Genomic DNA, 23,447 nt, shown 5'->3' on the forward strand with positions numbered 1-23,447 from the left:
TGCCCTTCCCAGCCCCTGGTGACTGCTCCTCCACTTCCTGGTGCTGTCATCGCCTACTCGGGGCTTTTCGAGTCACTGAGACCCTGTGAGAGGTGGTCTGTAGTGATAGTGTCCTCCTATAGTCCTTCCTGTGGCTTTGTTCTTTGTCATTTTCCTGCTGAGTGCCTTTGTGTTTACATCATATTTGTGTCTGCAAGCTCTCTAAATTTCTATAGCAGTCAGCAGGAAACATCCATGTCTCAAAGGCCTGTCTTGAATCATAATAAAGAGAGACTTGTTGCTGTTCACTGTACTCTGTTGTTGTGTGATGAGTTAGCGGGTGAGACCACCGAGGTCCTGGTGAAACCTCAGTTTTAGAAACTGCTCTCGGATAAGAGCCATACAGTAAATAAGAAACATTTTACCATGTCTCTAATGTGCTGGAGTGAGTTTTTAGAGGAGTAAGGAAGCTGGAAAGACGACTTAGAGGTGAAGAGTGGAACCCTGAGTTCCAGCCCAGCACCCATGCAGGAAGCTCACAACTGCTCCAGGGATCCAGTGCCTCTGTCCTCTGCAGCAGCTGCACTCACACGAGCACACACATAATTAGAAACAGTAAAACAATCTCTTCTTAAAAGGGGGTTTGGACAAGGTCTGACTTCTTAAAGGTAGTTTTGTTATGTACTGGTAATTTTTATGTTACTAGTACAATACTGAATTACAAATGATCTCAAGGTAGAATATGAAAAACATCAAGAAATAAAAGTTTTCATGCTGGGCGGTGGTGGCGCACGCCTTTAATCCCAGCACTCGGAAGGCAGAGGCAGGCGGATCTCTGGGAGTTCGAGGCCAGCCTGGTCTACAAGAGCTAGTTCCGGGATAGGCACCAAAGCTACAGAGAAACCCTGTCTCGAAAAACCAAAAAAAAAAAAAAAAAAAAAGAAAAAGAAATATAAGTTTTCTTTGTGTATTGACTTGGTATAAGCCTATTTTAATGAGCTAATACTAGAAGTGACCTCTCCATTAAAAAACAAAAACAGGTCAGTGGCACTACATGCCTTTGGTCCCCACACTCAGGGCAGAAGCAGGTGGATCTCTGAGTTCAAAGCCAGCCTGGTCTGCAGAGTTCCAGGACAGCCACGGGTATTACACAGAGAAACCCTGTCTCAAAAAAAAAAAAAAAAAAAAAAAAAGGCAATTTTATTATATCTCACTTTTTTCATTGTAATTTGGCTTTTCATAGAAGTGGTATATTTTATATACCACTATTTATCTATTCTTTTGACTGTCTGGTGGCTTAAATGAGTTCTGTCTGTACACATAAGTTGTTTGTCCCTCCAGGCCTTCTGGATGGCGTCGTTTCAATGACTCTGCACCCTAGCGTTTCTGTTCGACTGGCAGCAGCTTGGTGCTTGCACTGCATTGCAGTGGCGTTGCCTTCCCAGCTGACACCTCTCTTAGATCGTTGCCTGGAACGGATCGCCACACTTAAGTCTTCACCGGAAGCAGTGACTGGCTTTAGTTTTGCTGTGGCGGCTTTGCTCGGTGCGGTGGCACACTGTCCTCTAGGAATTCCTCATGGAAAGGGCAAGGTAAAGATTCCTTCTCTATGCAGAGATACGTTCCGATTTTCCTGAAAATGGGTGGCTGTTGTATGTCCCCAGTTAAAGTCGTGTGGGATAGCTGTCTTAAGCAACTGCCTGAATACTCCTCATGTTGAACACTAATAACAGTCTCTCTGGAAAATGATGGTTGTCTGCACTTTTCTCGGGGAATACTTCCTGACCTAGAATGCAGGACTCACAGATGAGTATTTGTGTAGTGTGCGCAGGCCCTGGCTTTGACCCCACTGGGGAGGGGGAAGGGTTATTTCCATGCTTTTGTAGAAGGATCTCTATGTAGTAACAGACTACAGTGTATCCAGCCTCGCCATGTATGTCTGTTTAAAATCCCACCGAATACTCTGGCTTCTCAATAGTGCATACATCTCTTGCTCTTTAAAAATACCGCTACAAGCCTGACTGTGCTTACCTGTAAGGCCATAAGGATCAGGAGTGGGGAGTAGCCTGGACTATTTAGTGGAATCCTGTCTCAAAAAAAAAAAAAAAAGTAAAGTACAAATAGACATATGAAAGAGTACCTGAGTGTCATTCAATAAACTTAGTTATTGTTAATATTGGTGTCTTCTGAATTAGTTTACATATAGTTGTATAAAGTAGATAAGTAATTAATATTTTAGGAGCTAATATTTTTCCATATAAGAAAAAAAGATGATTGCTATAGTTAAAGAATCAAGAAAGTGAAATAGCCAGGCAGTGGTGGCACACGCCTTTAATCCCAGTACCCAGGTGGCAGAGGCAGGTGGATCTCTGTGAGTTTGAGGCTAGCCTGGTCTACAAGAGCTAGTTCCAGGACAAATTTCAAAGCTACAGAGAAACCCAAAAAAACAAAACAAAAAAAAAAAGTTAAATAAAGGTTCATAAGTTAAATTGAAATTATATTCTTCGAAATAAATACTTACAGCCTCTTTCTTTCTACTAAACGCCTAAAGCAGTAATTAACCAGTAACAGGAAATATTTTAGTGATGAAACTGAGACTTGAAATGTCCTTTTCACTCCCCTCCAAAAGTAGTCAGGATTCAGTGTGGTGGTGGTGGTGGTGGTGGTGGTGGTGGTGGTGGTGGTGGTGGTGGTGGTGGTGGTGCAGCATGCCTTTAATCCCAACACGCCTTTAATCCCAACACTCTGGAGGCAGAGGTAGGTGGATCTTTGAGTTCAAGGCCAGCCTGGTCTACAGAATGAGTTCCAAGACAACTAGGGCTACACAGGGAGATCCTGCCTCAAAAAACAAACAAACAAGCAACAACAACAACAAAAAAGGAATCGGTTCTATTCAAAAATTCCAAACAGCTCTTTAGTATTATCAGTGTCATTATAACAAACTAGGTAACTACTTGGAGAAGTACCTTTAAAATTTTTCCTTTATCTTATTTGTATATGTGTTTGCCTGCCTGTGTGTTTGTATATGTGTATGCACCTCATTCATACCTGGTGCCCACGGAGGTCAGAGGATAGTTATGGATGATTGTAAACCACCATGTGAGTGCTGGGAACTGAACATGGGTATTCTGCAAAAGCAATAGGTATTCTTTTTAGTTATAATAGTGCTGACATGTTATCATCATTGTGTGTATTAATTAAGTTCATCCTTATTAATTTTGACCTCATACATGTGAAATTTCTTCACATGCCCACTTGTCCTGATTTGACTAAGTTGGTCATTTTGGCCTTCCTTTTTCTGAGTGCCATCTGAACCGTGGAGGCCGTGCTCAGCCTATAGGAGCTGTGTCTGCAGCCCCTGTGCTGCCGTCTGTCCAGGGGTGATTGGTAGCAGACTCTTTCTCAGGCTCGGGACCCTTTAAACATACAGGATGCTCACATTGAAATACCTGGTTATTCCCCTGTTGTTTACACCATCTGATTGAGAAACTTTTAATGTAGTATTTTATGGAATCCTGCTCCACTGCTCTAGAGAGGGCCATTATGAACCTTTAAAATATCAGGTTTGTATGCAGAATTTTATAAAGGGAAGCTTCTATAATGAAACTTCTCTAGTAATTACTGATTAAAGAGGTTAATTGCTTTAAGCGAAGTAAATGAGAAATCTAGACAGCAATGTTTTGAATAGCCTACAGTGTTGTCACGCATGCTTACAAAGAATTGTGCCTCTCTGTGTACAGTTTAGTCCTCTAGTATTTAATCTTGAAAACAACTGTTTGTAGTCTCCTGTGTGCTCTCCTCCTATTGTAGAGCCTGCACAGTTGGCTATTGTTGTACTCTATTACACATAAGAGTCCATTTTCCAAGAGATTGTACTTAGTTTCTTTCACTTTCCTACTAATTTGTAAGCTGACTTTTATTACTTTTTCTGTACACAAACAGATTATCATGGCCTTAGCAGAGGATTTGCTGTGTTCTGCTGCTCAGAACAGTCGCCTGTCGCTACAACGCACACAAGCGGGATGGTTACTGATTGCTGCTCTCATGACGTTAGGTAACAATGCCTTGGACAATGTCCATAATAAGGAAATGACTTGGTTTTCTGGCTCTAAGGGTTGCTTTTAGTGTATATCAGAATTTAAATAACCAAACATTTATCTTACCCTGGCTTTAAGAAGATGGCCAGGCTGGGCAGTGATGGTACTCACCTTGATCCCAGCACTCAGGAGTTAGAGGCAGGTAGGTCTCTGAGAGTTCTACAGCAGCCAGGGCTTCATAGTTCCAGGCCAGCCAGTTTCATAGTGAGACCCTCTCTGAAAAAACACCACCAAAAGATACCTGATACAAACCAGAAGCCTAAAGCTCAACGACAGCCTGGGTAGCATAGGATGGTCCCGTCTCAAACAAACAAGAAACCAGGTGAACACTCACTACTCCCTAAAGTATTTGCAGATATCTTCCAGTTTCTCTGCTAGACCACCTTATCGGCCATAAGTAGAATAAATACATTTGTTCATTTTTCAAGCTTAAAATGATTCAGGCATGTCTCAGAATCATTCATGTCCATCTTTATGAGTTTCTATAGTTGGAAGGATAGGCAAGAAAGCCTCTCATGGCTTGGCAATCCTGCTCCGTGGCTGTTTTTTCATTCCTAACACCCACTGAGGTTCTATGCGGTATTAAAGGGTTGGGACTTGCTTAAGTTCCATTTATTAAACATCACTGTTTTATGGGTGTGGCTGCTTACATCCAGTAACTATGAGACTTTAAATGTTACTACCCTATCACAGTTAAGTTTCTAACATGAATTAGTGGAAGGATATGAAATAATTCATGAATTTAGGTAAATAAGTCGTTGTGGATATGAAGTAATTTGATATAAAAAGAGCTTAAATTAAATAAGTAGTCTTCAGTAAAGAACAACTCCAATGCTTTTAAGATTATTAAAGAAACTTATTAGACTAAAGAATCTATTGAATCAGGTTTACCTGGCTTCCTATGTATTGTGGGCTTGTTTTGTTTTGTTCTATTTTGGTTTATTTGCCCCCTGATTTTCTGCTGTCTGTGAGCTGAGTGATTGCAGGAGTGTGTGGTGTGGCTCTGGAAGTGTAAGGCTTTTAAGTATATAGGCATTTTGTGTGCAGATATGTCTGTGTACTATATGGATGCCGTTCATACAGAGGCCAGAGGAGGGTGTTAAATCTAGAACTGGAGTTGCAGAGGGCTGTGAGCTGCCTTGTGGGTGCTGGGAATTGAACCCAGGTCCTGTGGGACAGCAGCCAATGCATTTAACTGCCTAGCCCACTTTTCAAATAAGTTATTACTGTATTTTATGTGCATGTTTTGTCTCCATGTGTGTCTATGTACCACATGCGTGCCTGCTACATGTGGAGGCCAGAAGAGGGTGTTAGATCACATGGAACTGGAGGTAGAAATAGTTGTGAACCACCATGTGAGTGCTGGGAATTGAACCCAGATCGTCTGGAAGAGCAGCTGGTGCTCTTAACCCCTGAACCATCTCTCACTACTCCATTAAGCTATTCAAATTGGTGTGTGTGTGTATGTGTGTGTGTTCGGTTGCAAAGACCTCAGGGAACGTCAGGTATTTCCCTCCATTTTTACACCTTTTCATTGAGGCAGGGTCTCTTTTTGAACCTGGATCTTGTGGGCCTTTGTTGTTGTTAAGCTGGCAGCCAGCAAAACCTAGTGATCCTCCTTTCTATGACACTCAGTGTTGAGTTCTAACCATGAGGACATCCTCATCTTACAGGGGTCCTGAACCCAACTTCCAGCCCTCATATGTGTGCAACAAGAACTCTTAACCCTGAGTTTTCTGCCCCAGTCAATTCAGTGTCTTGAGCAAACATTGCACACACAGTGTCCTTGCCTGGAGGAAGGTTATACAGGGTTGTTTTCCTTAAAGCAAAAGAGAGGAGGAGGCTTGGCGTGGCTGCAGAGTGGACTGAGCTGGGTAGGAGGATTACAGATTTGAGGTGGGCATGGGCTAGTGAACAAGAGTTTATGCCAAAAAGAAGGAGAAGCGAGATTGATTTGTACATATTTATTGTATATTCATAACCACTACATAAAAATTTTAATTTCTTATGAATATTTAATTACTGTGTTTCCTTGGGCTCTGTTTTTTACGTTTGTCCCCCCCACCCTTGTGTGTGTTAGATTTGTTGGGATGTGTATGTGTGTATTGGGATATATGTATATATGTTTATGTATATGCACACTTAGAGGAAGTGAGCATGAGTGTGAACACTAGAGAACAGCTCTGGTTGTTCTAGAACTCTCTCTGTAGACCAGGCTGGCCTCGAACTCACAGATATCTGTCTGCCTCTGCCTCCAAAGTGCTGGGATTAAAGGGAGTGTACCACCACTGCCCAGCTATATGTCTTTTTTGAGACAGGATTTCTCTGTGTAGCTGTGGCTGTCCTGAATCTCACTCTGTAGACTAAGCCTCAAACTCAAAGATCCACCTGTCTGTGAATCTTCAGACTGAATGGGTCAGAGATCCTATCTCCACCCATCTTATATTCCTATTTCCATCTCCCAAGTACTGGATCAAAGTCATGAGATCCCAAGTGCTGGGGTTCAAAGGTATATGCCACCACTGCTTGACCTCTATGACTAACTAGTGGCTAGTTCTGCCCTCTGATCTTCATCAAGCTGTGTTGGAGCACAAACTATCACCACAGTAGCAGGCACCTTTACCTGATGAGCTGTCTCTCCAGCCTGTTGTTGCTTTCGAATTTTGACCTCAGAGCAAATTGCTGTCAACATTGAACACTGGAAAGCTTGGCAGTGTGGTCTGTGCCCACAGTCTTAGCATTGGGAGGCTAAGGCAGGAGGATCATGAGTTCCCAAGTGCACCCCCCAAAATAAACAGGCTAGAGAGATGGCTCAGAAGCTAGGAGCGCTTATTCTTGCAGAGGACTTGAGTTTGGTTTCCAGCTCCCACAATCGGGTAGCTCACTACTGCCATAACTCCAACTTCAGGGATCTGCAACTTCTTCTGGCTTCCATGGGACACTGCACTTATATGCATACCCAAATACAGACACACATATATACTTTTAATTAAAAAATAAAATAAATTTACTCTGAGGATTGTCACAATGTAACTTGTTGCTGTGGTAATTGTACCTTCCATTTATGTGGTACTTGTCAGTTTTTTCAAGGGCATTGAAATACATTCTGCCAGAGGAGACACAGAGCTGGAAGTTGACAACTCAGCCCAAGCTTTGCTGCTGCATCCCTTGTTTCTTTTCTGTGCTCCAACACAGAATTCTAGTAGTAGTTCATTCAGTCATAGATTCATTTGGAACCAGAAAACAGAAACATTGCAGTTGTGAATTAAAATACGTTCGCCCTAAGAGCTTCAGAGTCACCTTAGGTTCCTTTCGCAGGCCCTGCTGTGGTCAGCCGTCATCTCGCTCGCGTCCTGCTGCTGTGGAAGTGTGTCTTTCCAGCATCTCCCAAAGATCTAGAAACAGAGAAAAGCCGAGGAGATTCGTTTACGTGGCAAGTAACCCTGGAGGGCCGAGCTGGCGCTCTCTGTGGTAGGTTGACTGTCATCTCTCTCCTCCTCCCTTTGTCTCTAGGTGTTCTGTGTGCTTCCTTTCACATAAAGGACAGGGTTCTGACTAGGGTCTCCATACCTGGATGAAATTGGTTAGCTGGTGACACTGAGAGTGGCAGCCAGCCACATTAGAGAGGGGTGCCCTAGACTGATAACTATTAAGTTCTGGGATTAAGTGCTTGGGGCACTATGCCCAGCTTTGACTTCTTTTTCTTTTTTTAAACTTCTGAGCTCCAGAGTAAATACAGCCCGAAGACAACAGCATTTTGTTAATTTACTAATTTCTTAGCGATCCCAGCATTTTTTTTTTAATTATCTCATACAGTACATATTGGCTATAGTTTCCCCACTCCACTCCTCCTCCATTTCCCTTCAGGAAAGAGCAGGCCTCTCAGGAGTGTCAACCAAACACAACATAACAAGAGACAATAAGACTAGGCACAAACCCTCATATCAAGATTGGGCGAGGCAACCCAGTAGGAGGAAAAGGGTCCCAAGAGCAAGCAAAGAGTCAGAGACACCCCATTCCCACTTTCAGGAGTTCTTCAAAAGCCAAGCTGACAACCATATGAGCCCTGCTAGGTTGAGTCTGTGGGCCATAGTCTCGTGGTGTCCTCAATCCCTCTAGCTCTTACAATCCTTCATTCCTTTTTCGGGGGGGGGGGGGTTCCCTAAGCTCCGCCTAATGTTTGACTTGGTTCTCTGTATCTGCTCCCTCAGTTGCTGATGATGATTGGGCTTGGCACCCATCTGTTCTTCTGCCTGGCCAGAAAGTCTTGAAAAATAAAGAGATGGAAGATACTAGCTTCCTTTTCAGCATTAGAATTTCGAGATTTTTTTTGTTTTGAGCACACTTATCTATAATGTTGCTGATGGTATACATAGCTGAATGCTCTTGTTTCATGGCTATTATACTGTACTAAGTAAATGTCTGTTCTCATTTTCAGCTGTCAAGAGCCTCATTTCCCACTGTGGTGATCTCCTTACTGAGGAAGTAATCCAGCGTCTTCTGCCGCCACTTCCCTGCGCTGTGGATTTGCTGACTCAGTAAGGACCAACTGCTCGGACTGGTAGAGTTTCCTGAGAGCAGTTAGTTGCCCTCTGTACGCTATCCCTAGATACGTTGATAAGACAAGCCAATATGGTTGGTTATTTTTGCAGGGGAAGGCAATCATTTAGATGTGCGACTTTCCTTTTTTGTAGGCTAGGATCTTGAGAGGAAATGCATATTAAAAGGGAAGGAAAATTACTTGGTGAATAATATACCTTCCATACAGGCAGATTTAACAAGAAATTAAATCTTAAGCCTGCTAACCTTTGCAGGTATGCATCGTATTGGTTTGTTAGTGCTGTTCTGTGTTCCTAAGTGCTAGATGCTTGTTAACACTTCCAGGTTTCTGTATGTTTATACTTCTCCTAAGCTGATTTAACATCTCTCTGATAAAACACAGGGAAAAGCCAGCACTTTTTATAGCATGTGTGTAGGTGTGAATGAGTGAGTATATGTGTATATGTATGTAAAACTTCCAGCCATAAGCACTAATTTCTAAATTAGTAAATGTATAAGAAAAATCTTTCCAAAGGTTTTTAATGATACACTGTTTTATGTATAAAGAAAAATATATTTAGGGTATGACCTGTAAAATACAATAATAAAGGAAATATCATTGAATCAAACACGGGTAGAGCAGGGGCTACAAACGTTTGCTATTAAGGGCCTATTAATTTGCTATTAAATATATTGAGCTTTGTAGGCTATAAGGTCTGCACTGAAACTGCTCAGCTTTTACAGCTCAGAAGGAATCACATGAGATGTGAGTGGAGAGACAGATGTGTCTGTAGTCCAGCATGCTTGACTTACGAGACAGAAAAACGAGAGCACAAGCAACATGCCTTTCCTTTTAGGTTGTTTGTCCTCTGATCTATATGACTTTTTAGATATTTGCGATACTATTGCTATCCATTAAAATACTAAAATATTTTTATTAATATGTTCTTAAATGTCACATCTTTTACTTGGTGTTTTTTGGGAGGGGGGGTTGGTTTAGGTGTTTTTGTTTTTTAATAGGGCCTCTCTATGTATCCGCAGCTGTCCTAGAACCAGACTGACCTTGAACTCACAGAGATCCATATCTGCCTTTTCTCCCAAGTCCTGGGATTCAAGATGTGTGCCACACACCAGCACCCATCTTATATATTTTTGCTTTGATTTTCTTATATTTCAAGTTTTATTTTTTATGCTTAAATCTTTACTCCATCTTAAGTTAGAATTTCTACTTAGAGTGAGATAGAAGTCTGTCCCAGTCAGTGTATTTATACTGTGTGTCTGAACGCCTCAGACCAGCCGACTCAGAGAACAGAAATATGTGTTTGCAGTTCTGGGAACTGTGAGTCTGCATGCAGGAGATGACAGATTAACGTCTGGTCTCCAACATGACACCTTCTTCCTTCATCCTTTGAAGAGGGTGGATGGTGTGTCCTCATGTGGCAGAAGGAACAGAAAGTCAAAGGGAACCAAACTGCCTCTGTCAAAACATTTCATGAAGTCACTGATCATTCATGAAGGCAGAGGCGAAAGGCCCAGCTGTAAGCAGAGGCTGCTCATTTGTTTCCCAGCCTCCCAGACCTGAATAATCACACAGAAACTATATTAATTACAGCACTGTTTGGTCAATGGCTCAAATGTATTTCTAGCTACTCTTATATCTTAAATTAACCCATTTCTGCTAATCTGTGTATCACGATGAGGCTGTGGCTTACCAAGTAATGTTCTGAGTGTCTATCTCCTTTGGCACCTGTATGGCGTCTCCTTAACTCCTACTCTCTCTCTTCTCTATCTATCTCTGTTCAAATTTCCTGCCATCCTAGAGCCTCTCAAAAAATAAAACAAGAATCCAAAAGAGAAGGTTGTCAAGGATCACTTTTGATATTTTGTTTTGTTTTGTTTTGTTTTAAGACAGAGTCTCTCTATCCATCCCTGACTGTCCTGGAACTCACTCTGTAGACTAGGCTGGCCTAGAACTCACAGATCTGTCTGCCTTTGCTGGTATTAAAGGTGTGCACCTCCATGCCCCACCTGATATTTTGTTCTTGACAGTGATATTTGCTGTAGACTTCTTTTTTAAGTATATGCTATTTTAGTCCATGGTTTTTGTTTTAGTTTTTAAAATGAGAAATTTTCGATTTATATTGAATTGTTAAATGTGATAAACTTTAAGAAACTTACTGATCAGTTTTACGAGCTTCTGGATGTGGTTTTGTTATGGGTTTCTTTATATATAATCATAGGTATTCTGTCCTATTTCTTTCTTATACTGTCTTTTCCATGAAGTATTGAAATGTTATTAACCCCATAGAATAAGGTTTCATCAAGAGAGTTTATGTGTGATTGGAATGATCTGCCACATAAAACTTACTGAGGCCATCCATCTGAAATTTCTTCATTTTTTTTGTTTTTGTTGTTGTTTGAGACAGGGTTTCTCTGTAGCTTTGTAGCCTGTCCTGGAACTAGCTCTTGTAGACCAGGCTGGCCTCTAACTCAGAGATCCACCTGCCTCTGCCTGCTAAGTGCTGGGATTAAAGGTGTATGCCACCACCGCCCAACTGAATTTTTTTAATACTGCAAAATCCATTTCTTGTTTCTGACTTTGTGAGGTCTATTTCGGGAATGTTCTGTGCTCTTTGTCTGTTTAAGTAAAATTTGGCAAGTAAATTTTTCTAAAAGATTTCCTAATACATCGTTGTCTTTGGAGGTTTTAGCATGAAGTTGTTCCTAGCATTATCTCTTAAAATCTTATGTTTAAAGTTTTCTGTAACTGTAGTGTCCCTTTATTCTGAAGAAGTTTTAATCATGTTTTTTCTTGTCTTTCCTGTTGAGTCTCACTAAAGGCATACCTGTTAAGCTTTCTGAAAAATAGCCTTGTTCGTGTTAAAATTTGTTTTTTATGTCTTCATTTTCTGTAACTTCTTTTTCTTAAACTCTTGTTCTTTTTTAAAAACCTTAGTTCTTTCATGACTATCAAGGGTGAAGTTTATAAAATAAAACCAATGTTTATTTTATTTTATTTATTGAATTAATTTTCTACCTAATAGATCTTTGTTTCTGGCAAATGCCAAGTTGTAACTTTTGAAATTTTATAGTAGAGTTTACAGTTTCCAGTATAATAAATACTTAACAGCCTTTGAAATGAAAGCTGACTATATGGTTTCACTTTATGAAGTCTGTCAGAAAAATTATTATTGTCGTTGTTTTGTTGGATTGTTTTGTTGGTTTGATTGCCGTGGCCGGAATAAAACCCAGGCCTCATGTGTTAGGCAGGCACTCTATCCCTGAGCTGCATTCCTAGAATTCCATGTAGACTTATGATGTCACCTTATTTTAAAAACATAAATTAGCACTAATGTTCATTAGCTTGTGTTTATATGTTAACCTGTTCCATGTTTATACATTTCCATATAACATACACACTAAGATACACTTTTTCTTTTGTTTTAAGGCTTTCTTCAATACTAAAAACATATGGAAATTCTTTGAAAACACCATCAGTAGTTTATAGACAGAGGCTTTATGAACTACTGATTTTATTACCTCCTGAGACCTATAAAGGTATGTGCCTTAGACCAAAATGTTTTGTTGTCTGTGATCAGTTTGATACCTAGAAATCAGTAGATGTTAAATGCTTGACGGAGTGAATGAATAGTGATGGTTATTGTTTTTTCTTAGCTGAGGATGACCTTGAATTCCTGACCCTCCCACTTCTGCTTCCCGAGGGCTGGGATAGCAGGTTTGTGCCATTGCACCTTGTGTAAAGCATGATTTTAAACCGGATGGTGGTGGTGCACACCTTTAATCCCAGTGTCGCAAGGCAGGTGGATCTCTGTGAGTTCAAGACCAGCCTGGTGTACAGAATCAGTTCCAGGACAGGCTCTAAAGCTACAAAGAGAAACCTTATCTCAAAAAACAAAAACAAACAAACATAGTTTTAGGATAATACATTGCTGCTCTAACTGAATAATTGAAGGCATTTATTTCAGGAGTTGAAAGTTGACATTTATACTCCTGGGAAGTCTGTCTTCTTTTGAATACTTAAGCCATGTTAAGTTGCATGTTACTTCCTGCATTCCTTATGAAGCTACATGTTTTTGCTCATCTCCTTTTACACATTAAAGTAATACAACATATAGCACATTAATTCAGAATACTAATATAGTTATTATATTATCCTGTCTTGACTTTTGTTATTATACTTGTATATGTATATACCAAAGTGTTCACTATTGCCATGTGGCAATATCCTTAGAAAAAACTGCCAAAATTAGTTCATCACCATTACTCAGGAGCCATCAACTAACTCACTGTTTTATGTTCAGTGCTGCTCTAAAAATAGTAAATAACCATTACTTCCATTATCCTAGGATAACGTGATGGTCTCATTACATTTTCCTCTCATGGTAAAGGCTTAAGAGAGTTTATGAGTGTACTCAAACTCGTATCTAGTACATGGTGGGATTGAGACTGATGTGCGAGTTTGGCAGCTGGGTTTAGTGGCACACATTCTAATCTATGAACTGGGAGCCCAACCTAGAATTAAGGAGATTGTGAGTTCAAGGCCAGACTACGCTGCTCTGTGCTGCACAGTGAGCTCTTATCTTAAAAAGACAAAAAAAAAAAAAAAAAGGTTTGTTTCATATTGCCCTGCCTCCACTAGAAACCTCAAAGGCAGTCCCTGTTTAACCCAAGTCTGTGTTACCCTGTGCTCTCTAGAAGGTCATGGGACCTCACAACACCCTGGGGACCATTTCAGTGCTACAGGGCTTAACAGCCTAGGCTGCCGCAAAATCAATCCTCAAGATTTATACTTTAAAATCCATACATCAGTATAAAATTTCAGGGTGTTGAGTGTTTAAACATTTAGAAATGTAGGAATATAAACTTAGAGTCTGTAGGCTATTTTCTTTTTATTATTATTATTATTTTTTAGTTGTTGAAAAAAATTTCCGCCTCCTCCCCGTTTCCCATTTCCCTCCCCCCCCTCCCCCCCCCCCCGCTCCCCCCCACACACACTCCATTCCCCCTCCCTCTCGAAAGACTGAAGAGCAGTCCAGATTCCTTGCCCTGCGGAAAGTCCAAGGTCCTCCCACTTCTATCCAGGTCCAGGAAGGTGAGCATCCAAACAGGCTAGGCTCCCACAAAGCCAGTTCACGTATTAGGATGGAAACCTAGTGCCATTGTCCTTCGCTTCTCATCAGCCCTCATTGTCCGCCATGTTCAGAGAGTCCGGTTTCATCCCATGCTTATTCAGTCCCAGTCCTGCTGGCCTTGGTGAGCTCCCAATAGATCAGTTCCACTGTCACAGTGGGTGGGTGCACCCCTCATGGTCCTCATTTCCTTTCTCATGTTCTCCCTCCTTCTGCTCCTCATTTGGACCTTAAGAGCTCAGTCTGGTGCTCCAATGTTGGTCTCTGTCTCTATCTCGATCCATCGCCAGATGAAGGTTCTAAGGTGATATGCAAGATATTCATCAGTATGGCTATAGGATAGGGTCATTTCAGGTTCCCTCTCCTCAGTTGCCCAAGGTACTAGCTGGGGACATCACCCTGGAAACCTGCGAGCCCCTCTAGAGTCAAGTCTCTTGCCAACCCTAAGATGGCTCCCTTAATTAGGATATATATTTCTCTGCTCCTGTATCCACCCTTCCTTTATCCCAACCATCCCATTCCCCCAAGCTCCCCCATCCTCCTCTTCTCACGTTTCTCACCCCGTTTTCCCTTAGCCCCATGCCACCTCACCCCCAAGTTCCCAGTTTTTGCCCAGCAATCTTGTCGACTTCCCATATCCAGGCAGATGACTATATGTTTTTCTTTGGGTTCACCTTCTTATAAACACCAATGATAGCCTTTGCTAGAGAGGTTGTGGAGGAAGGGGTACCCTCATCCATTGCTGGTGGGAATGCAAACTTGTGCAACCACTTTGGAAATCAGTGTGGCGATTTCTCAGGAAATTCGGGATCAACCTACCCCAAGATCCAGTAATACCACTCTTGGGAATATACTCAAGAGATGCCCTATCATATGACAAAAGCATTTGTTCAACTATGTTCATAGCAGCATTATTTGTAATAGCCAGAACCTGGAAACAACCTAGATGCCCTTCAATGGAAGAATGGATGAAGAAAGTGTGGAATATATACACATTAGAGTACTACTCAGCGGTAAAAAACAATGACATCATGAATTTTGCATGCAAATGGATGGAAATAGAAAACACTATCCTGAGTGAGGTATCCCAGACCCAAAAAGATGAACATGGGATGTACTCACTCATAATTGGTTTCTAACCATAAATAAAGGACATTGAGCATATAATTTGTGATCCTAGAGAAGCTATTTTCTGATAAGGGAGGACATTAGTCTACCTTTGAAGAACTTTAAGGAAAAGGAAAAATAAACCTTGAATTTGTTTTTTACTTGTTTTTTTTTAAAGAGTTATTTACTTATTATGTACACAGTGTTCAGCCTCCATGTCTATAGCAGATAATGATTCTGTTTGTTGGTTGAATTTTCAAGACAGGATTTCTCAGTGTAGCCCTCCCTAACTGTCCTGGGGCTCACTCTGTGAATCAGGCTGTCCTCGAACTCACAGATCCACCTGCCTTTGCCTCCCAAGTATTGAAGGTTTTTCTTAAAGAGTAATTCCAGCGAGCATGGTGACTCACACCTGTAATCCCAGCATTCCTGAGCTGGGGCAGAAAGAACCCCTTAAGGTCAAGGGCAGCCTGGGCTATAGAGTAAGACTCTAACCTGGGAAAAAGAGGAGAGTGACTGACTACTGAGATATCGGGTGATTGTGGAATAAAATTTTAAGTTCTTAGTTTTTATTTGCTATCTTAGGTTTGATGTGATTAAGTTCTTTTCACAGAAACAATTATGCAAGGGATTACTGTACCTAAGAAATACTTCACTATTTTCATACTTAGCTGTAGCAACAAAAATATCTTTTGTGTTGTACTGACAACGAAATCATTTTACTGAGTGTGCTGTGAGTTAAACTCACAAGCATTCCTTTAACTGACTCTGATTTGTTCTGCCAAGCCCTCATTAGTCCCTGTCTACCCTCTCTGATTGTGTCTGTGAGCTTTAGTGCTTTTGTGTCCATGGAAACTGCTGCCTACCCTCATATTATAGTTATAGTTATAATTCTGCCAGCGGGACCTGGTGGCACAAACCTATGAAACTGAGTCAGGAGAGTCTGAGTTGAGAGGCTGCCCGGATTATAGATTGTAATCATGTTATTCTGAGTAATTAGTATGACCTCGTCTCAAAATAAAGTAAAATGAGGTTGGGGGCTACAATTCAAGTGGCAGATTTCTTACCTAGCATGTGGAGGCCATCCTCTGATCCGTTCCCAGCACTGCAAAACCAAGTGGAAATTCTCCATAATACTCCCAGTTCACCTTCAATAAATGAGAAATTCAGCACAGTGGTTAGAAGCTCGGGTTCAGTCAGGCTGCATTAAGATCTCTGTCATATCTGATCCTGTCTGCTCATCTGACCTCAGAACATTTCTTAAGAGACTCTTTTGTAAGCTGTTGGGATGTTTTATTACATTTATTGTCTTGAATACATTTTGTTACGAGTGTTATGCTTTGTAGTATAGTAACGTTTTTAAAGTTTTAAACATAATCTCACTATCGTGATTTCTTGTTTGTTTTAAAAATGACTAAATGTCAAATATCTACTCAGTCTCCAAATTTCCACTGTCTCCAACACAGAACTACCCATCACTTCTCCCCAGAAAAGATGTGCTACCTCTAGGTGGACCACCCAGAACAAAGGGGAGCACACTAACTATTAAACTATTCCAGAGTGTTATCATCAAAATCCAGATGATTGAAAGATCTATAGAAAAGTAACTTTGTTTCTCCTAATGCATTACAATGAAGGGAAGCACAGGGAAGAAGATAAGGAGTTCAAAGAGACTTGCGATCTGTCATCTGACTGCCGTGTGTAGACCTTATGTAGATCTGGATTCCACCATGGAAACAGACAAAGATCACATTTGTCACATAATTGGAAATTTGGGGACAGAGTAGATACTTGATGTTCCATGATTTTTAAAACATGAAATTATGATGGTGAGATTATGTTTAAGATAAAACATCCTTAACTTTACTGATCACAGATTTGTAGATGGAATGATAGCACTGTTTGGGATGCAGGAGATGGGTAGAATAGGATTGCTCCAGTTGGTACAGGGCGTGGGTTATAGCACTAGTGTCCCCTGTGATGGTGCAGGGTGTGTCTCCTATAATGCTGCTGATGTTTTCTTCAGTCACTGTGTAGTATTTTCAGTCTCTGCTTTGCTTTAAACCAGTTTGTTCCTGCTTATTTGTCTTCCTTTTTCTTTTGAGATGAAATTGTGGTGGGTGTCCAGGAAGGCTTCCTTCCAAGTCCTGGCCTCAGGCAATCCTCCTGTGTCATCTCCTCCTTAGATGAACTTTGAGAATATACCACCTTGCCGGGCTAAATTTCCTTCCCCGATGCTAATGAGTGAACCTAGGGACTTAAACATGCAGGGCAAGTGTCATACCGCTGGGTTACATACCCAGCCTGTTCAGTTGTTTTATTTTGTATGGAGACAACATCTCTGTATAGCCATAGCTGTCCTGGAGCTCACTGTGTAGACCAGGCTGGCCTCAAACTCAAGAGATCTGCCTGCCTCTGCCTCCAAGTGCAAGGATTAATACCATGCCCTACTAGGTGTAGGTGTTTTGTTTTACAGATGTGTTTATACACAGTTATTAGATGCTTAAGGCGTGAAAGAATTGGACTCGTGTACTTTTGTTCTTCCTGTAGTTTTATTTTAAGCAGTGGTAACACGTACTTTCTGCTGCAAGTATTTAAGCTTCACGTTGTCATTTCACTGTTGTGGATAACAACAGAGCCGTTCATGTGTGGTGCAGTTACTGAAGATAAGAGGTAGAGTCTTAGGCTGTGAGACTTTATAGTTGGTCTTCTGTGCTCTCCTTTATCCCATACTCTAAGGACAACAGCTACCAAATTGCTAATTGTTGTTTTTCTCTGACTCTACAGGGAACCTCAGTGCTATCCTCAAAGAGCTGACCGCTGAACTGACGGCCCCTGACGCCCAAGCAGCAGCGTCTGCATGTTTACTTCCAGCCCTTTGTCACCCAGATGACCTTTTGATATTGAGTCCTTTGCTGCAAGAGACTGACCACAGGTTTATTGAAGAACAGGTATAATGGCTTTACAATAATTCTTGAGGAGATTTTTGTCTTGAATGATTTTTTTAACCCTTACTTGCTTTTTCTGCCCCCATCCAGCTCCTTCTTGGTAATGGTGTTGCTTGTGGAAGTCTAGAATATGACCCTTACTCTGTCTATGAGAAGGACGTAGGAGGAGACTCCGTGCCTAAGCCCCTGCCCCCAGCACTGTCAGTTTCTAACTCCGCATCCAAGCTCTTCGGGGTTGTCTGTGCTCATGTGGAAGAAGCTGAGAGGTAGGTCTCTTCTGTAACTGCTATCGTGAGGTCTGTCTAATGGATTCACTGTTGGTTCCGGAGGGGTGCCCTCAGATGACCCCATTAGCCGCAGAATATCACCTGTGACAGGTGTGGTAAAGTCTGTTTTCACTGTAGATAATATTGATAAGAAATTACTAGATGCATCTGCCATAAGCCTGGCACACAGGAAACGGGGGTTTTGAAAATACCAAAGGCTAATGAATGATTTCTCATTTAAGATGCCAGGTTCTTACGTGGATCAAAGTCCACTGCTCAGGAAATACTGTTCTCAGAGAAACTAGATGACTGTGCTGATCGGGAGTTTACGGACTGTCCCTCTTACCCACTCAGGTTTTCTCTCCTTCCCTCTTCCCTAACGTTTCACTCTAGACCACGACACATTTGATCAGATCATGGTCTTTATTCCGTCATTTCATCTAATCATGTCTCCTCGTGGATAGCAGTTCTGTAGAAATCACACCTTGGTCCCTGGGTGAAAACTTCAATAGTAGTCTAGTCGTGGAGTAGTTTCTGAAGCAAGTCCAATACAGTTTGCTTAAGCATGGCCCACGTCTTCTGCAGACCTAGTACAAAGAATGCCCTTCCCTTTACGACAGGGTGACTTCCTCTTGTAGACAAGTTTCTGATGTCTTGTCTAGTTAGAGTTTCAAGGAGATGGTTTCTTATTTTATTACATTTAATGAAGTTTAAATTGTTTTCATCCTCCCTACCTAGGTTATAACAATATAATGAGTATTCAAGTATTTGAAAGGAGGTTTTATTTGTTGTAATTAAAATGTTCAGACATAACAAAAACAAAGCCTGTTATCTTTTTTATTTTTTTTCTGTTTTGATTTGAAGTGAATAAAAACGGTAGGCCATAGTTTGCAGCTTTTTGTTTTTTAAAGGAAATTGCATTGCAGTATCCCAGAAACAGAAAGTAAGTCGGTGTAACTCAGTGGCTGTCATTAGAGAAACAGGAGAGATGCTGTGTGACTAGAGTATCTAGTCTCCTGTTGTCCCACTTTGGGCTTGCGTATGTACAGGTGCATGTACGTGCACATAGCGGCCAGAGAATAACCACTATGTCATATTTCAGATCACGGTCTACCTTAATATAAGTCTCTCAGGATGGGGGAGCCCACAGAGACAGCTGACCTGAGCTTGTCTCCTAGACACTGCATGGGACCGATCTAGGCCCTCTGCAGGTGGGTGGCAGTCGTGTAGCTTGGTCTCTTAGCAAGGCTTCTGACAGTGAGAGCAGGACCTCTCCCAGGTGGTTAGCTGTCTTTGGTCACCTGTTCCCCATGCTGGATTACCTGGGTGTAAAGGGAGGAGCTCAGTCCTTCTTTCTTCAGCTTTCTTCAGGGCCACAGAAGGCCTGTTCCTTTCTGAATGGAGATGGAGGAGGGGTGGATAGGGAGTGGGGTAGATGGGAAAAGGAAGGGGACTAGAGGGGAGAAAGGGAGGAAACTGGTTGGTATATTAAATAAATGAAAAAAATGTTATTTAAAAAACTTTTAAAAAATTAAGTCTCTCACTGGCCTGGAACTAGCCAAGTCGAGCAGAGACCTTCTGTCCCTGCCTCCCCAGCCCTGGGTTTCAGGGCCACCACTCGTTTACGTAAGTGCTGGGCACTAAATTCCTGACTGAGCGTCTCCTCACTACAGATGCTTTCTTTTTCTTTATGTGTTCTATTCTTACATTTCTAGAGAAGAGTGGGCTTAAAGTATCTATACTTAGCCAGTGTGGTGGTGCAGACCTGTGATCCTAGTGCAGGAAGGCTGAGACAGGATAATTCTCAGTTCCAGTGGAGCATGAATAGACAGGGAGACCCTCTTCCCCCGAAAATACCAACAAGCAGGCTGGGCAGTGGTGGCACATGTCTTTAATACCAGCACTCGGGAGGCAGAGGCAGGCGGATCTCTGTGAGTTCAAGGCCAGCCTGGTCTACAAGAGCTATTTCCAGGACTGGCTCCAAGCTACAGAGAGACCCTGTCTCAAAGAACAAAACAAAAAAAATTACAAATGGCCTCAAGGTCTCAAACAAAGACATTAGCAAAATAAATTATTGTATTGATAGACTGATGCTAATATTTATTTTAAAGTGTTTTTCTGTAATCATTAATAAAATGGGGAAATGTGTGACAGTATGCTTAGAAAGAAAAAAAGTAAGTCATAACACTGGTAAGTACAGTGTAAGCCCAGTTTTCTGAAAATTATTTCCGTAATCCTGGAGTGGGGGTCTAAAAATAAAAATAAAGATTCTGAAATCTTGGCAGTAACTCTTCCTATATGCCAGGGTTGGAAGTGAACTTTGGAGTAGTGAGATTCTCTCAACCCTTGGTGACCTGCCATTTTTATTATATCTTCTTCTTCCACCAAACTTCCTGCACTGTTGAGCTTTTAAAAGGATCAACACCCATATCTCCTTTACTTTGATAACAAAATTGCTACTGCAGGTAACTTAAGGAGCATAAAGTATGAGTTTTGAAAATGTTAAGGACTACATTTAAAAGAGTTTTCCCCGTATTTCATAGACTGGAAGTTAGGAAGAGTGGGCAAAAAATTGTATGTAGATTACAGGTAATGAGTGAGGTAGCTGAATTTCCCAAGGGAAAAATAAAAAATCTCTTGAGACAAGACAGTAGTAGTCTTTTTCATAAAACAATGCTTTTTTTTCCCCTTGCTGCTGGAGTGGCCCTTTATAAAAATATTTTCCTATGGTTATTGATATATCTTTTTTTTTTCTTTAAAATGTTTCAAGGTGTTGGATAACAACTTCTCACTTTAGTAGTTGCCACCAAACAGGAACAGGAGAATCGGCAGGTGTTTGGCGGCTCCGTAGCTGATTGGCCCGGCAGTCTTAGCTGCGGTTAACTCCTGTGGCTTCTGATTTCAGGATCCTGATCCTGGAGCAGCTCTTGAGCAGCATAAAGCACAGCAAAGGAGCACGTCAGCAGGCAGTTCAGTTACACGTTGTCTGTGCCGTTTCTAATTTATTGAAGGTAATTTTACTTACACTACTATCTACTTGGTATTTTAAAATCAAGTAAGTTTTTGTAGCTAAGTAGGTTTTATGCTGATGCGTCTAGAGAAATTTATTTCAGGACGGAGAGTTGTCCTTTACTTTTTCTCCATATAAAATTTGTCAGTAAGCCAGGCAGTAGTGGTGCAGGCCTTTAAACCCAGCATTTGAGAGACAGAGGCAGGCAGATCTCTAAGAGTTCAAGGCCAGCCTGGTCTGCAAAGCAAGTTCCGGGACAGCCTGGGTTATACTGAGAAAAACCTGTCTCCAAAAAAAAAAAAAAAAACTGAAAAACTGACCTTGACTCAGCGCCACACCTTTGCTGACTAAACTTTGGCCTTCCTAGAATGGGCACCAGTGGGCTGTGGTCTAAGGACCAAATCCAACTGCTGCCCTTATAATGTCTTACTGTTGCTCAGTGAAACATGATAGTGTCCATTTATTCATTTTATGGACATCGTGAGTTGTGATTTCTGTGTTCTGTGTTTTCTTAAGTGATGAACATGCTTGATTGACATATATATTTCAAACTAGATCAGAAAATTTGCTGTAATTGTACATTTTAATTGTTTTCATCTTCTTTAGTATGTGGCTGGCTCTAAACGAAGTTTAGGTCCAGAAGTAAGAAGACTTGTCCTTACATTAGTGTTGGGAGCCCTAGAAAGTCCCAACCCCCTTTTGAGATGTGCTGCTTCGGAAGCATGGGCTAGATTGGCCCAGGTGGTTGATGATGGAGCTTTTACAGCTGGATTAGCTCAAGTTAGCTTTGACAAGTAAGTGAATCTCTTAGAGTTCGTGGGCTGTTAACAGAATGGGATGTAGTCTGCTGTTTAATGGAACTCGTAAGAGTGTTGTCCTGCGCTTTAACTAAAGAAGGAAATGTGTTGATGTGGATGTTACCAGATGCAGACAGCAAGCTCTATGTGGATGTTACAGTTGGCCATATGCAGGCAGTAAATAGACTGTAGGCCAGTGGGACAGCTCTGCCGTGTGAAGTCCATCCGATACATCTCAGGAGTCTGCCATGTAAAGTCCATCCAATACACACCAGGAGTCTGTAGGAAGGGAAAGCTGTGGGCTTCACACCACAGGACCCCTAGCCTTGGGAGGTCACTTTGGGAGGTTCCGTTATCTTGAACTATTCTGAAGAGGTGGTCAGTAAGACAGTAAGATGATCCTACTTATTTAAGACTGTTTAAGGGGAAGGAGTATAAATTTGAGAATGATACTAAAACAATTACAAATAAAGTCCATGATTATACCGGGTGTGGTAGCACATACTCATAAACTTAAGAAACAGAAGCCGGGCAGCGGTGGCACATACCTTTAATCCCAGCTCTCGGGAGGCAGAGGCAGGCAGATTTTTATGAGTGTGAGGCCAGCCTGATCTACAGAGCTAGTTCCAGAACAGCCAGAGCTACACAGAGAGATTCTGTTTCAAAATAAAAAGAAAGAAACAGAAGTAGAATTGCCACTGGCTTCCTTTAAGACAACCCCGAACCTCATACCAAGACCCTGTCTCCAAAATGTTCATGCTTCTGAGTTTACTGCTAACACAGTCAACTGGTTAGTAGCTGTGGTGGTAATGGGAGCACTTTGGCCCTGGCTCCATAGTGCTCTGTGGGATTCCAGCTGTCCTCTTAAAATGCAGCAGTGATAGCATAGTCTCAGGGCCATTTGGAACAAAGCCAAGGTGCCTGAAGAGCATGTGAGACAGTCCCGGTAAATAATAACTTTTTTATAGTTTTAGTATCAGCATCCTGAATTGAAATGAGGGAATTAAAATGTAACCTAATAATGAAGAAGTATTAATGCCCACCCTATAAACTATGTGTATACATGTATATGTCACATATAATGTATATTTGCATGTATGTTGTATAAAGTGAGTGTGTGTGTGTATATATCTGTCATGTAAGCATATATACTAAATTGTATATATCTCTGAAATGGTATGGTGAGAAAATGGTAGGTTGTGGTGGTGCACACCTTTAATCCCAACACTTAAAAGCAGAGGCAGCCAGATCTCTGTATGTTCAAGGCCAGCTTGATCTACAGAGTAAGACCCTCTCTTTTTGGGGGTGGGGGACAGGCCTTTTTGAGACAGGGTTTCTTCACATAGCCTTGGCTGTCTGGAACTCGCTTGTAGGCTCACCCTGAGTGCTTTCATTAAAGGCATAGGCTGCCACTCCTAGCTTGAGACCCTGTCTTAAACTTTTTTTAAAAAGGAAAAGTAAATGTCTTACTTAGGGTTTTAATTGCTGTGAAGACACCATGACCACGGCAGCTCTTACAGAGGAAACCATTTAGTCGAGTGGCTTACAGTTTCA

General features: G+C 41.5%; 1 protein-coding gene across 9 annotated transcripts in view; it reads left to right on the forward strand.

The window, feature by feature from the left end:
* Heatr5a (HEAT repeat containing 5A) overlaps nucleotides 1-23,447 on the forward strand; it is a 97,034-nt gene that overhangs the window by 28,160 nt on the left and 45,427 nt on the right. For all 9 annotated transcript variants that reach the window (XM_050138798.1, XM_050138800.1, XM_050138804.1 and 6 more), the window contains 9 exons: nucleotides 1,321-1,571; nucleotides 3,922-4,033; nucleotides 7,395-7,547; nucleotides 8,515-8,614; nucleotides 12,064-12,173; nucleotides 17,660-17,823; nucleotides 17,911-18,086; nucleotides 20,992-21,097; nucleotides 21,703-21,890. In XM_050138798.1, the coding sequence (XP_049994755.1) occupies nucleotides 1,321-1,571; nucleotides 3,922-4,033; nucleotides 7,395-7,547; nucleotides 8,515-8,614; nucleotides 12,064-12,173; nucleotides 17,660-17,823; nucleotides 17,911-18,086; nucleotides 20,992-21,097; nucleotides 21,703-21,890 (1,360 nt within the window). The remainder of the gene's footprint in view (nucleotides 1-1,320; nucleotides 1,572-3,921; nucleotides 4,034-7,394; nucleotides 7,548-8,514; nucleotides 8,615-12,063; nucleotides 12,174-17,659; nucleotides 17,824-17,910; nucleotides 18,087-20,991; nucleotides 21,098-21,702; nucleotides 21,891-23,447) is intronic.

This window comes from Alexandromys fortis, unplaced genomic scaffold (assembly GCF_014885135.2).
Source record: "Alexandromys fortis isolate MF-2015 unplaced genomic scaffold, M_Fortis_MF-2015_v1.1 scaffold_35, whole genome shotgun sequence".
Lineage (NCBI taxonomy): Eukaryota > Metazoa > Chordata > Mammalia > Rodentia > Cricetidae > Alexandromys > Alexandromys fortis.